The sequence below is a fragment of the Solanum lycopersicum genome, chromosome 6 (genome assembly GCF_036512215.1).
Source record: "Solanum lycopersicum chromosome 6, SLM_r2.1".
Classification (NCBI taxonomy): domain Eukaryota; kingdom Viridiplantae; phylum Streptophyta; class Magnoliopsida; order Solanales; family Solanaceae; genus Solanum; species Solanum lycopersicum.
Genome location: NC_090805.1, coordinates 44234330 through 44249801, shown reverse-complemented (window position 1 = coordinate 44249801; position 15472 = coordinate 44234330). Strand labels below are relative to the sequence as shown.

Below are 15472 nucleotides of genomic sequence, written 5' to 3'. Positions count from 1 at the left end.
AAAGAGGATGTAATGCCGTGTAAATTTAAGTTATTTATACTAAAATTATACATATAACATATATTTTTCATCTAATTGAGGTAATATAATTATGTCACGTTATTCCGTAATAAAGTCTTACTTGTTAAATACATTGATATATTGTTATTATTGATGTTATCGTCCTGAAAGGCCCCCCTCCAACCGAATTTGCAATCAAAAGTCAGAACTTGTGTTGATGTAAATGGTGGGTAGGGGCCGGGTCGGGGTTGATAGAAAATTAAAAATAACGAGTACTCTAGTAAATGGTAGGTATTTTCTCAATTTGGAAGGTTAACATGTCATTTTCGTATAGCGTTATTATCCAATTTGTAGAAAAAAGGTATAACACTTTATAAATAGAGATCGTTCCTTTTAACTTAATCAACATTCACAACGTAATTCTTAGGGTTTTTGAGAGTTTTGAATTTGGGAGAAAATTTTGTGAACCTCCTTGTATTTCGAGTATATCAGTTGACGTTGTTCTCTCTATATATTTTGTACTCTCATATTTATGGTGAATTACTTGAATTTTGTGAACCTCCTTGTATTCCAAGTGAATTGGTTGAGGTTGTGCTCTCTATATATTTTTTACTCTCATATTTATGGTGGATTGCTCATTTCCTTTGTGGATGTAGGTCAATTGACAGATCACGTTAAATTTTTGTATCTTTTTATATATTTTTCCATTTGTATTCTTACTCATGGTCTTTTGATGTTTGCTTTAATAGCTTCCGCATTACACCTAATTATTTCGATCCTATCATTATGTTCTTTTTATTCCTTCTATTAAAGGCATTTTCTTTTATGTTAGTCTCCTATGGTGAAATCTTTAAATAACTTGGCGCATCTTGTTTTTGTATTAAAGCAGAACTGTAACTCTATTTTAAGATCTATTCGTTGGTTTTGTTAAATGAAGAACTTTTTAAGCAGATACAAAATGTACTGGTCATTTTATTCAAATGTTCCTTTTAATTTGTCACTATTCATATTTTGCCCCTATTTTTAAAAGTTCCTTCGGGGACATATGATTTTTAAAAAAAAAACATTATAGTGTTTAGGATTAATAACAAAACATTATATTATACAATCGACTAACTTTTAGATTATGCTCTAAAATGTTTATAAATTACAATAGTAATTATTTTGAAAAGGATAAGTGGTGAAATTTTTTGTACAAAAAAAGGGTCTTATCCGGCAATCATTGATTCAATATGCACCTTTCATTTAATATCTATTATATTAATGCAGCCACGTTTTGCATTCATACATTTGGTTCGTTTTCAATATGTTTTTAACTCAACTATTTAGTCGCTGTTTATATGCCTCCTTCTTGTGAAACATATTCCCCTATTTATGGTCTATCTTTCATGTCTGATCATCATCTCCTGATAATATATATCTTCCACATAAATACTTTTGCTTTTTTTTCTTCTTTTTTATGGTGATCCATTTTAGTATTTTCAAAAGTTTACAAGTGATCTTTAAAACAATACTTCGAAGATGAGCCTTATAGCAATGTTGAAGATTGTCTTATCGTGTGATTTGTAGAGTTATGAGTCTAAGATGTGGAAGTAGTTATTAATGATTGTATGATTTTACTCTGTTAAAACTCTGAATCAATTTCTTAATCTCATCCTCTATATCATAAATGATATTCTTGCCATGAAAAGAAACATTGAAAGATTTTATAGTAAGTTATGAGATTTGAAAAAAAAAAAGGAGATATTAATCATAGAGAGAACAGAATTTTTACAATAAATACAAATCTTTCATATACATCACATTCTTTGTCATATGACACTTCCACAATACTATTAATCGGAATGTTTTATTACTGTTAAAAGTTATTTTTTTTCGATGACAACTAACTAACTTGGCTTTATAGTTAAAGAATTAGACCATAGGAGGAATAGTTTAAATAGAGGGATAATTAAACAAAAGCTCAGAAGGAGAGAATTAATGCTCCACCAAAAATGATTCCTCCTTACAAGTATATTTTTTCTTTGTTTGAAGGTATCATCACCTTAATTGGGATACCCTACTCCTCCAATAGGGCATGGACTATTTGCATATGGATTTATGGACCATATATAATATTATTTACATATATGGTTAAACAATAAACTAATTTAGTCCTTAGTTTAAACAATATACTTACAATTTTGTTTTTCTCTACGTACCATCTCTCTATTAATTAGCCAGGTAAAGTGACAGTTAATTAAGATCTCTTTGTCTCGACACTTATCTTTTCCATGATGTACGTCCATGTGATGAGGTTATTTTATTTTTCAGATTAGTCATATCAATTATGTACAAATTAGAACAACTAATTTTTTTGATTAATCATCCTCTATAGTCTATACTGTGAACTATGAAGATTTATATATAGTATACTTTGTATAATGGGTCGTGATACAGTTTCATCTTTAATCAAATGTTTCGACTCTGAGTTTGGGTCGAGGGTATTGAGAAAATATGATCCCGCAGTGAATGATTCAAATTTAATCAAAGAGCTCTTATATGTACTCCGATCAACAAGTGAAAAACCAAAAATATATAGTATACTCTTTAGCAACTAGATCAAATCTTCATGGATTGGACAATATCATTTAACACAAGAAATGTCCTTATGTATTAGGTGGGAAACCAAAAAAAATTATAATATACTCTTTAGCGGTTAGATCAAATCTTCAATCTTCAAGGATAGGACAATCATTTAACCCAAGAAATATCCTTATGTATCATCGTTTACATAATTTAAATAATCTTCCTTTTGAAAATTAACAAAATTGTGAATTAAGTACATGAATCATGATATTACATTATCGTATTTGTTCATTACAATCCAATGTTAAAAGAGCAGAAAGTCAAGAGAATACATAATATATTTGGTATTAGTTCTCAATCATAATCAACTTAAAGAGATTTATTTTAATTTATTCCTACAAAATAGGGCAGACAATCATCACGCTATTAACATGGATCAGTCAATTGCATTTTAATTATCGAGGTTGATTACGATTTACCAATGACTGATCGTCGTTTTCTAGAACGTACACAATTTCGAAAAAGACATATTAATGAAGTAGAGCTTAATAAAGTAGGTGAAAAATTCTAGAAATCAAATTTACATTTCACGTTTAATTTTTTTTTAATAGAATTGATAATGAAATGAACCACCTTTAATGATGACATATTTTTTTTTATATACACTTGTATTATGTATTTTAATCGAAGAAATCGATAGTGGCATGATGTACATTATAGTATTTTATTTCACTATATATTATTCTTCATATATTTGCGAAATAACTTTTTTTTTCCTTGATGTTTGTCCACCATTTGACATAATTCTATCATGTCCGATAAAGTAACGATAGTCTCACTTTTATTCTTGTTAGCCTATCGTGTCAGTATTATTTTTCTAATCATTAAAGTATGGGAAATTTATGAGATAAACTCCAATTATTTGAAACGTTAATCTGGATTATAACTACCATTAAGAGAAACAAAAAAGTGCTAATAATAATAACAAAAACGAAATTACTAAGGAGCTGGATATCACATCTTCCCAAATTGCAATTCCAGCTCATCTGTTCCTTAAAAAGGTACTCCTAGCTAGATTTTTTGGGCATAATCCTTAATTACAAAATATTTCAACTCATACTATACTCCAAAATACTATTTGCTTTAGGTGAGTCTCAAATTACATGATTAATGATTTAAATTTACTAATCCACAGTTCCAGCTATCTAATCTTATTTTTATCTTATAGATTCTAATGAGCACTGAGATGACTTAACTGAATTATTACTTTGCTTTCACTACGCCAAAAATTAATTTCAGCTGGAATTAATTAACAACAATATTTTAACTGTTGCTAAATATATTTTCTTATAGACATTTATCATTTTTCTAAAAATATTTCTGAAGCCTATAGCAACATAAAATCCAACGAGATTTAATTTGCACCTACTTTATTGAAGTAATCAATCTTAATTAATAAAGATCATGAATTTATAACTTTATCTCAAATAAATGTATGCAGGTATTTGATGCAATAACTTAGGGCCTCGATATCACGCATCACTTTCGCGAGTAGAATAAGGTGACGAATCTACTAGTTAAGGATGGAGCAAAAATAAAAATATCTCGATGTACTCTTAAATTTTTTATTTTATAGCTCCTCTTTTGTCAATTAAGCAATATGGACGGACAAATTACACACTTCTGGAAATATAAACAAATCTGGCCAAACTACGCATAAATTAAAGAATTATTTAAACAGTTTCTTTACTCTATAGTATTTAATTAGATAGACTTTTACATAAAGGAGGTAGTTAATTTGCTACAATGATTTCAAGAAAACCCTCTTGAGCTGCTTGTCATAAAGATTTTTTAAGAAAATTAATGTAGTATTTTAGTGCTTTTTATAAGTAATCAACTTAACATGGTCCATGGAAACTGTCTAATAGGGACATGTTTTGATTGGTTCAAAAACTTAATAAATTGATGATTAAGAGGTAGTACATTGATATGTTTAAGGAAAGATTATCTGCTAAATAACAATTTACACAAAACTTTATTAGTCTTGCCTAAATTAATCCGTCAGTGGATATGAAAGAAGCAATAATACTGACTTGTTTACTTCGATGAGAGCCAAAGTTTAATTGCAAAATATAAGTTTGAGTAGTCATCTCACTTGTCAAGCCAAATAATTCTATAACCAAAAAACATTTAATTACTTGAGAGTATAATTAATCTGAATACAAGATCAAATCAATATGAAAGAATTGGAAAATGATGACGGTTTCAACCTAAGGTAATTTTTACTCCATACTTATAGTATATTTTTACAACAATTTTAATACGTGAATTTTAGAATTTTTTGTAAGTTTATGTGACGAGAAGCAACCCTCCTCCTTTTTTATCTTTCCTTTTTTATCTTTCCTTTTTATTCAGGTTGACCCCCCCCTCCATGTTCCTTTGACTTATCTATTGAAGCCCCTTGAGGAAACACTTTTAAAAAAAAAATTACAACTTTAATACATATTACAAAAATTTATAAAATAAATTTTATTTATGAATAATATATTTATCACATACTTTATTATACTTATAATAAATTATATCAATTTCTTACCTAACAAACATAATATATTTTAAAACACTTATATTATATCTATATTGCATTCATAATTCACTATTAATACATTGTACAAATTTATCATAGTAGAACTATGTATTACTGTAAATAGTAATATGTAGAAAGTATCACTAAAAATAAAATTTAGTAAAGATTGTTTTATCGAAAAAAAGTGATTTTGAAAAGAGTTCGTTTTTTTTCCAAAGGATTTTAGACTTTTTTGGAGTCGCCACTTAATTTTGAGAAAATTAAGAAAACTTATTTTCTAAACAACTTAAAACAGGAAAATTGTTTGGAAAATGTTAAAGGGTTCGGGATTCCTAATAGTGTCTTAAGAAGGTGTTGAAGGCACCTAAAACACTCCGCTAATACGGTTTTCCGGCGATTAACTTATTTGACTATTTTGTTTTAAAGACTTGCAAATTTTGAACTTCTCACGATATCTAGGCAAACTTTACAAGTTTCGAAATATTTATCTCTTTGAGATTCCACCATTAGTTAAACTTCTTAAGTTTGATAAAATAGATAGGCGTTCCGAGGGGTTTGGATTTTTCCCATCCTAATACTAACGAGAATTTAAACGAACGCACAAACAAAGTAATAAAGAGAGAGAGAGAGAGGGAGAGAGAGAGATTTGGGTCCAAGTCTTCGCGTTCTGTTCGCCTTGACCGAAACTTGGACCCACCTGCTTTTTGGGTTTCGACCCATTTTGTACCTGTCCTAATCTAAATATACAGAATAAAATAGGAAAATACAAATGACAAGGGGGCTTATGCCCATTACAAATACAGTACAAAATACGAAATAAAAGAACTATTTAATCCTTTTCTTCAAGCTCTTCAATCTTCAAGGTATTTGAACCGTATGCATTCGCCTCGATGGATTGACTCAATGGGAATCTTCCGAGCCTTTATGGCTCTTCCGAAAGGCGAGGAAAAGAACGAAGTCCCAAATGGACTCGAAGGGAGTTTTCACATGCCACGAAACAAAAGAAATGAGATTTGACATTTTCTTTTAAAACAAATAACTAGAATAAACGAAATTCACAAGCACAACAAGGCTCTCTTTAGCATGCAATACTACTCAAATATTCCTAAGAACAGCGAAACCAACACCCAACTCATTTTAAAGACAACCTTGAGACTAAGTAAGCCATTTCAGACTCAACGAACAAAACAAATAGCCAATCCTAATATGCATTTCCACAACCCAGTATCATCAAAACAATATCCATATCAGTTTAAACAAGCATACACCTACCGCCTACAAGCTCAAATACGACTGACTGAATAAAATCGAATAAGGCAGCTATCCAAGTTGAAGAAAATGAGATGAACGAAACGAAGAAAGACTGTCCTCAAACATACAAGCACACGAACGAGCATTCTAACTGACAGATGCTGATAAGAGGGCTAACGAGCCAACTATAACATGCATTCATATCTCCAAGATTCGTTTACACTTCGCAAAAATATCATGTTCATACAAAGACAACTACAACAAACTTGGACTTTGACAGTCAAAGGACCCCACAGTAATCATAACCATGCCGATTTTAATTTGATATTATGACTAAACAGACGGAACGACCAAGAACAAGTGTACTAACAAACAACGAGCAAACCCTATAGTATACGTTTAAATGTCAACAAATTTAATCCCAGAACGAAACAAAACCAACAACACCTACATCAGCAGCATCCGAAGCACAAAACAACGAGGAAGCATTTCGAAATAGAAGAGACGAGAAGATAATGAGAGACAGGGGAATATTACCTGTTCGGAAGCAGCGAAACGAGGACGATACGAGCAGGGAGGCGATTCCACACACGAACTTGAGATTTCAACAAAGCTTGAAGGAATTGGTTTCACCGGAACGAGGACGCTGTGTCTCGATCGAAACTGAAACGAAACTCTATTTTGAACACCCTACGTTTAGAAAATTCTAAAACTCTGTCGACTTCTCTCTGAAAACGAAGAGGAAGGATAACTTTCGACCTTAGAAATTTCCAATCTCAAAATTTCCCAACCCCGAATAAGAAGTCTAAGAAGAAGACTCGATATCAGACCAGCCTAAAGTCGATTGAGAAGAGAAAACTTGAAACAGAAACTAAATCTTTCTTACTCTCTAGAAAAAGAATCTCTAACCCTCCAAACTCCAACACTCTAAATTCTCAAACCCAAAAATGTCCAACCTAAGTTCTGCTTTTTCGAATTTTTCGATGAAAATCTCTAACCCAAACTTTCTAGTCCACACAACAACAACAGGAAGAGGACAAAAACTTCAACTAACGATTTCTTAATTCTCCCTCTGAAATTCTTTTTTAAACCTCATAAAATCCCGCCCCTATTCTGAAAATGGAGGGTGTTTTTATAGAGGGAGAAAAATAGGGTTTTCGGAAGAGGAAGGGCGGGAAATTTCGAGCCTATTGATTTCAAAATTTGAAATCCTTTCCGTTAATGGAGAAACACTTTTTTCTGAAAATTTCGCCCCATTCCGGAACCGGGAAGGAGGGAGAGACGGTCGAGATGGGATGGGTGTCCTAGGCGATGCGACGTGTCCTCATCTCCCGTCTCAGGGACGAAAACGCAGGTCTGCTCGTCGAAAAGCACTGTACACGGTGCAGTGTGTTGAAGAAAGAGACGTTGGGGGGGGGAAGAAGTCGCGTGGGTGTGGGAGAGATTTCCGTTTTCGGAGTCTGCTTTCTCTGCGTTCTCTCTGGGGTCGTTTGTAGCGTTACTGTTTCTGGGAATGGCGTGGGTGGAGGGAAAACGAGTAGGGGAGAGATCGAGAGAGCGTGGGGAGAGACGCGAGAGAGGGGACGTTTCCGTTTTTGGGTCTGAAGTCGCGTCTGTTCTGCTGCGTTTTTCTGGGTTTCTTTGTCGTTTTTTTCTGTTCTGGGAATGGGACGAAGGGAAGGGGAAGATGAGGGGGATGGGTCGGGTCAGGAGTTTGGGTCGGGGAACGGGTCAAGAGTTGGGCTAGATTAAAGGGAAGGTTGGGTATTTTAAATGTTTTGGGCTGTAAAAGGGTAAATAGGCTTGAATACTGGGTCATGGAAAATAATTTGGGTTGAGAGGAGTGGGCCTGGTAGGTGAAGGAATGGTGTGGGCTGAAATGGTTTTTTAAAGGATGGCCAAATTAACAAAAATAACGAAATAAAAATAAAGTAAAGGCTAAACCGTAAAACGAAAAACGAATTTGTATAATTTAATTAACGAGCTCCGCTATTTAGTGATAAAATTATTTTAAGTTAAAAAATAGTGATTCGAAATACAAAAGTAAACTAGTTTAATGGATTGCTTAACAAACAAGAACATATATTATTTTGGTTTTTGAATAACCGTAGAATATACCACTTATATACATAATTATGTAAAAATATATTATTGAAAATTATGTTAAAACGTATTCGAAGTAACATAAAGTTCATGTATTATGTTATCATATTCGTAAATTTTATAAAACCAATTAATTTAAAATATTTGGAAAATTTAGGAAGCTCGATAATTAACGTATACCAAACGCGGGTCAAAATTGGGTGTCAACAAAGATTTATTAAAAATTACTCATCTAATTTTTCCTTTAAAATAATGGGCAACTTTCATATATAGCAAACAAAAATTTTATATTTATATGCTATAGTAAAGTTTGCATAATTGTGCTCCATAGCAAACATAAAACTGTATAATTCACTATACATATACAATTGTATAATTCGCTGGCCTAAATTGTATAATTCGTTGGCTTATTTCGCTGCAATTGTATAATTCGCTATCCTATTTCACTGCGATTGTATAATGCACAATTGTATAATTCGCTGCCTATTTCGCTGCAATATTTTTATGAAATTTGCTTTGCATACAGTTGAATCGAATTAAAATGTATATATATTGCATAATTATAAGTGTATAGCAAGAAAATATATGTTTTTCTCTCGCTTTATACAAAAACATAAACACAATATATAAACTTCTATTGTATAAAGTTAGAGAAAATTGTATTTCACTGCAATTGTATAATTCGCAATTGTATAATTCGTTTGCCTTTTTCTCTGCAATATTTGAAGTAAAATGTTTATAAATTGTATAATTAAGTGTATAACACGAAGATATATATTTTTGCATGTGTATATATAATTTTCTCTCGCTTTATACAAAACAGAAACAGATTTATACACTTCTGTGTATAAAGCGAGGGAGGCGAGCGAGAATGGAGAGTGGCGAGCGAGATTTTTGGGAGACAGACGCCTGACAAACTTTAGCTAAAGTTTGTTATGGAGCACAATTAAATCAAACCCTAGCTACTCCATTTATTTTAGGTTATTGATTTGCTATTATATATGTTTTACTTAAAAAAAATACTATAAATTAGTTTTATTAAAAATGGTTTTGAAGGTGACTCGATTTGAAAAATCAATTAATCTCATTGTTTAAGAAAAATCGACTTTTCAAAATTATGGAGTCGCCACTTGATTTTGATAAAATCAAGAAAAAATTTCAAAAGATTTAAAACAGATTAAAATCAATTGAAAAACAAAGGTTCGAAGTTCAATGTACATCCCGAGAAGGTATTAGGCCCTCGGGATGCCCGCTAACTCGCAGTTGACCGGCGATTTGACTAAATGACTTAAAGAGAAAATTTATTTCATTTTATTATTATTATTATTATTATTATTTATTTATTTCTAAAGGAGATATTCAAAGAGACTTAATTTAAGGAAAACTAATTTGTGATAAAAGTAAATGAAATAAAATAAGTAAATAAAATAGTAAAATTTAAAATAATAAAACATGGCTATCATTTAGGAGATTATTTAAATTATACCAAAACACTAATTAATTCAAACAAATATTAAACAAAGAGAGAAAATATTTGAACTTGGGCTTAATTGCCCAAATTCATTCAATTGGGCATTGGCCCACCTGTCCTAATCTAATAATTTAGATTTGGGCCCTTTTACCAATTAAAATCCTGCAAAAAAAATATTTGGCCCCTTGGGCCTATTAAAAAAATCTGCTGCCCTGGCCCATCTCCTGAAAAGAAATTAAAGTATACAAAATGATGGTATACTGTATATATCCAATCCGTATTGAACTTTTGATCCCTGTATTTGTTTGAATACGAGTTCTCATGATTTGCCCTGTATTTCCCATATCGTTTCTGCGTATTTACCTGTATAATTTTTTAAACCTGTTTAACAATTGTATATCGTCGCCCAAAAGATGTATACCAATGTATACGGGCTGCACCCTATGTACATATTCTTGGCTAATCTCGTATTTTAATTAGAATCGGCGTCCCCATACGTTAACCTGCAATTCACATTTTTTACACATATTCATAATATAGCGTTTCTGTATATCACGGTATACAGGATGTATATCAGCCTGATTTTCAACTTTCGAAAGTTGAAAACTCTCTTTCAGCAGTGTACTTCCACTGCCATCATCCCAGATTTTGAGTTCGGAGTTCCTGTGCATTTTCTACCTGTATATCATGGTATAAAACATGTATATGGCTGGTATACAGCTTCTCAACATCTGCAACTGTAATTTCCAGCAACACTGCTGTGACTCCTCTGCTCCATGAACCAGCAGTTCAACTGACTTGAAGACGGGAGAGACTCAAGGAAATGCAAGAGATGAGTCCATCATGGACTCGAAAGGGGTTCACATGCACAAGAAAGAAAAATAAAATAAAATGATAAGCAATAGCATCCAATAATAATATCTCCTAACCTCCGATAAAAGGATTGACCGAACAACAAGTAATAACTATAAACGAAACCACACGTCAACAAAGCAAAGGGTTGGCAGTGATCATGAGCTTGGCAAATGCTAAGGGAGAAAGAAAATTAAGGGAGAAATCATAGTGATCAGACACTTATACTACAAAACCTCATTTTTAACAAATGGACTATGCAAATTTAAAGCCGTAATCAAAGAACGAGTTCAAATGCCACAAACAAGAGATGATCAATAAATCAGCGAAACCAAACTTGGCAACTGCAACATTGGATCACATTTAAGATCAAATTAATTAACTTCTTAGCACCGACTACACAACACTCGAATAAGCCAAAGTGTATCTCTGTGAGATACTAATTTCAGAAGGGAATGAACAAACTTGAACTCAACAGCCTTCCCCCACCAATTTTAACTACAAGTTAATCCATTTAAATGAAGAAACTAATAACGTCACACAGACAGTCACTTAAAGCAAGATTTAAAGGGATAACGATACTCATTTATCATGCTTGTAAGAGAAATCATCAACAATAAAGGAAAGAGGGAAAGCAGTGAAATCAATACTACCATATCTGACAAACATGAGGATGATTCGAATATGATTTGCAAGAAGAAAAGAAAGAAACACCATATGGATCGGAGATGTATTTTGATAGACTAAATTTCCCTTATGTATAACTGAGCTACTGGAAACCATTTCGGCTGACATCAAACACAAAGAAAAAAAAAACAAAATGCGATCCAAAACACGACATGTTTAACCGTATGACATTAATAGAGTTTGATCGCTACTACTATTAGCAACAGCAGGTTTCTTGAACATGAATCTCAAGGCTGCAATTTCCGACAATAGAGAGCATACACTTTATACTCAAACAAACAAATCACACACAAACTGGTGCTATAACGTCTATTAGTTATCCAATCAGCGAGAAAAATAACAGGTAAAACAAACAGAGGCATTGAAAAAGGGGATAAAATCAACATAAAATTCATAAGGGGGCATTTGAAAACTTCATCCTATTCCTAAACGCAACATTCAGCTGACAAACGAATTAAGATCAAAAGGAAATTTACCTTTCTTGGTGCAGCGAACTAGAACAACACGAGTGGGATAGCAAGCTTCCACCACCGAACTTAGACTCAAACACAAGACACTAGCAACTCTTCCGTCTATCAGAAGTTTTCAAAGTATTTGCAATGTTTTCTCGAATTTCTTGGTATTTCAATGATAAACAGAAAGAAATTTACTCCGGCAGACCCTTACAACGAAATTTCAACTAAAAATTTTCCCACCTCTATTCCGAAAACGGAAGGAGTTTATATAGAGGGAGAATTTTTAGAGTTCTTTTTTTCATCAATTGTAGTATCTATGGGCCAATCCTTTTAGATTTACAATTGTATTTCTATTATAAGAAATGAGGTTTTAACCCACTTTAAGGGAGTGTTGGGCTGAGAATTGTTTTGGGTTGCCATTTTAGTTTGGTGGGCCGTTGAAGTGTGTTGGGATGGAGGGGAGTAATTGGTGTGGGCTGGATTAGGAATTAATCTAGTGGGCTGGGAGAAGAAGAACAAAAAAAATGGGCCTGGAAATTAAAGGGAGTGTGTAAATGGCCCAAAACTAAGATCTTTTGGTGGATTTAAAGAATGGGTTAAATTTGATAAATAGCCAAATTGAGTTAAGATAATAAATTCGGCTAAACCTTAAATAAAACGAATTTGTATTAATTAATCAACGAGCTTCTTTAATTTAGTAATATAATTATTTAAATTATAAAATAGTGGTTCAAAATATAACCATAATTTAAACTATATTAGTTAAATAGAATACTTACTAAAATTAAAATATTTTTGAGATGGTTTTTTGAATAATCATAAAATATACTAATTATATACATAATTATGTAAAATATATATATTATTCAAAAGTTATAAGAAATGACAAAACAATTCAAAATAACACAAACTTTATATTTTTTTTCTTAAAAATTTATAAAACTAATTATTTTAAATTGCTTGGAAAATTTAAGAAGCTCATGAATTAATTTCTATCGGAGATGGTCAAAATTGGGTGTCAACAATATATAATTTTCCTTAAAATAATTTATAGATATTTAGCTATAAGATGATAACTATAATGGGCTCCTTATGGGCTTTTTTCTTGAATACAAAATCGGGCCTCTCAAAAATCTGCCCGGTCCACCCGCTCTCTAGTATCCCATTAGTAGGATTAGCTTGAGTTGCATGAAAATATTGTACCTAATTACACAATCATTAATACTCTATCAACTAGATATACTTAATACTTCTACTATGTATGATATTAATAGCCATTGAAGGCCACTAGTTAATACATAATTATACTAACATGTATCTATGAATAATTATATCAATTTACGAAATATATATATTTATACATAAATACACTAGATACTATCACAAATCACTGAATATATTAGTGTCCAATCAGAAGCAATTGTAACATGCACATATCTAGATAAAACAATACACTGTTAAATTGGATAAATGAAACTAGTACTATATTAAATACGATGAAATAGAGCGATGAAAGAGACAAAAAGTTAAGAGGAGAGCAAGAGAGGAATAATGCAAGATACACTCAACAAAAATAATGGATTAGCCAGAATATTGCTGATAATAATTTAGCATCCCACTAATTTGACTTATCATCAATCTCAAAAATACATCTTTTATACTGTAAAATCAAGAGTTACACCGATTATATTATTTAAAATCTTACTCAAATAGATCATATCAATTTGAATAAAATAAATACATTATAGACCAACATTAAACATGCATCCTATAAATTTGGTCAGTCACATTTTTGAGTTACAAATGTGACCATAAAACCCCTCATAACATGAGAGAAAAAAAAAAGAGGTTAAAAACCTGAACTAATTAACCCCAAAAAACTCGTAGAGTAACTAACACAATAGTTTAATTAGTCCAAATCTTGTTATTAAACATTATTAATTCAACAACATATTATCCCACTAAATCAAAATATCTAGGTCAATTAATTAATTAAGCCCATTGATCTCTTTAGTAATTGCTGGAATGCAACTTGTACTTCTTGCAATCCCAGTAGTACCCTTCTTTGTGACAATTTTATCCCTTGGACTTATAGATTTTGCTCTAAGTATTCCCCTTCCATCTCTACTACTTTTCTTCAACATTTCTCTCATTGCTTCAGCTTGATAAAGAACAGGATAAACCCTACCAAATTTATTAAACTTGCTATGAGAATTCATATGACTACATAATGCTTCTTCATTTTTTCCTCCGTTTTTTCCCGCTTCTTCGTTCACTGCTTCTGCACATAAGCCGCATATCCATTTGCCTGAATATTTTTTTCGAACGCGATCGATATATTCATGTGTGAATTCATCGCTCATACCACAACACTCACACTTTGCATTTTCTACTTCGGAAATTGGTGGTAGATTTGAAGAATCAACGGGACATATTGCGTTCCATTCGAAAGAAATATCGGACATTGTACGTTGTAAATTATCGTTGGAGAGTCTAGGGGGCTTGGTAACGTTTTTTGTTCGAACGTAGGATGATTTTGTAATTGTCTCTCCATGGGGTGCCATTGTGTTTTTTCTTTTTTATGGGTACCAAATGATTACTGCTTTCAAGAAAATGATGATATGTAGATGAATGAGTAAGAGTAACAAGGTTTCTATTTATAGTTGTTGGTTTACAAGTTGTAAGACAAAAAGTAGGAGTTGTGTGGAGTATGGAGATTGAGATGTCAAATATTGTATGTCAATAAGCATGAATTGTGTAGTAATCATGAAAGTGCTAGATTTTTCATGAAGAGCAAGCTCAAGTCTTAACATAAAGGCAAAACTTTTGCATGCTTCTTCATGTGCGTGATGTGATGCTTTTGTGTGAGTATATGTATTTGTGGATATATATTTGTATTGTTGTTATAACCACCGTTTCAATTTATTTGACAATTTTTTATGTTTTCAGAGTCCAACTATTTAAGTTTGATCAGAAATTTGCTCATAAATTTTTTAATTTTTTTGAAATAAAATTTATATATTTGTAAACTACGTATAAAGTACTACGAGTCATAATAATTGATAATTCAAAATGTTTTAAAAATTTATGAAAAATTTACGGTCAAAGATAGACTTATTTGACTCTTGAAATTCGAAAGGTGACATTTAAGATAGGGACGGAGGGAATACTTCTTTAGGGGGAAACAAAGTTCTATTTTTCTAATGGACTCTACTTCATAATGGGAGGATTTACCGTATCTGGTGTCGAGATATTAGTAATTACATTGAGAAATTTATTAAATATATGAAAACTATTTGATGGAAATCTAGTAACAAAGTAAGCTCTTGATCCACCACTCCATGTGAATAACGATATTGCTTAATCTTTATTGTCCTCCTCAAACTTTAAATCTTGAATCAATAGTTTAAAATCAAGATAGAAAAGCAAAAATAAATGATGGAAAATTAGAAAAACAACATACACAAAATTTCGTTCGTAGTCCTATTTAGCGAAGGA

General features: G+C 31.7%; 1 protein-coding gene across 1 annotated transcript; it reads right to left on the bottom strand.

Moving 5' to 3' along the window:
* Positions 1-13962: 13962 nt before the first annotated feature.
* LOC101252498 (uncharacterized) lies at positions 13963-14439 on the bottom strand. Its single transcript, XM_004241699.5, has one exon. It carries the CDS (start codon positions 14437-14439, stop codon positions 13963-13965), a length of 477 nt encoding a protein of 158 aa, XP_004241747.2.
* Positions 14440-15472: the final 1033 nt, after the last annotated feature.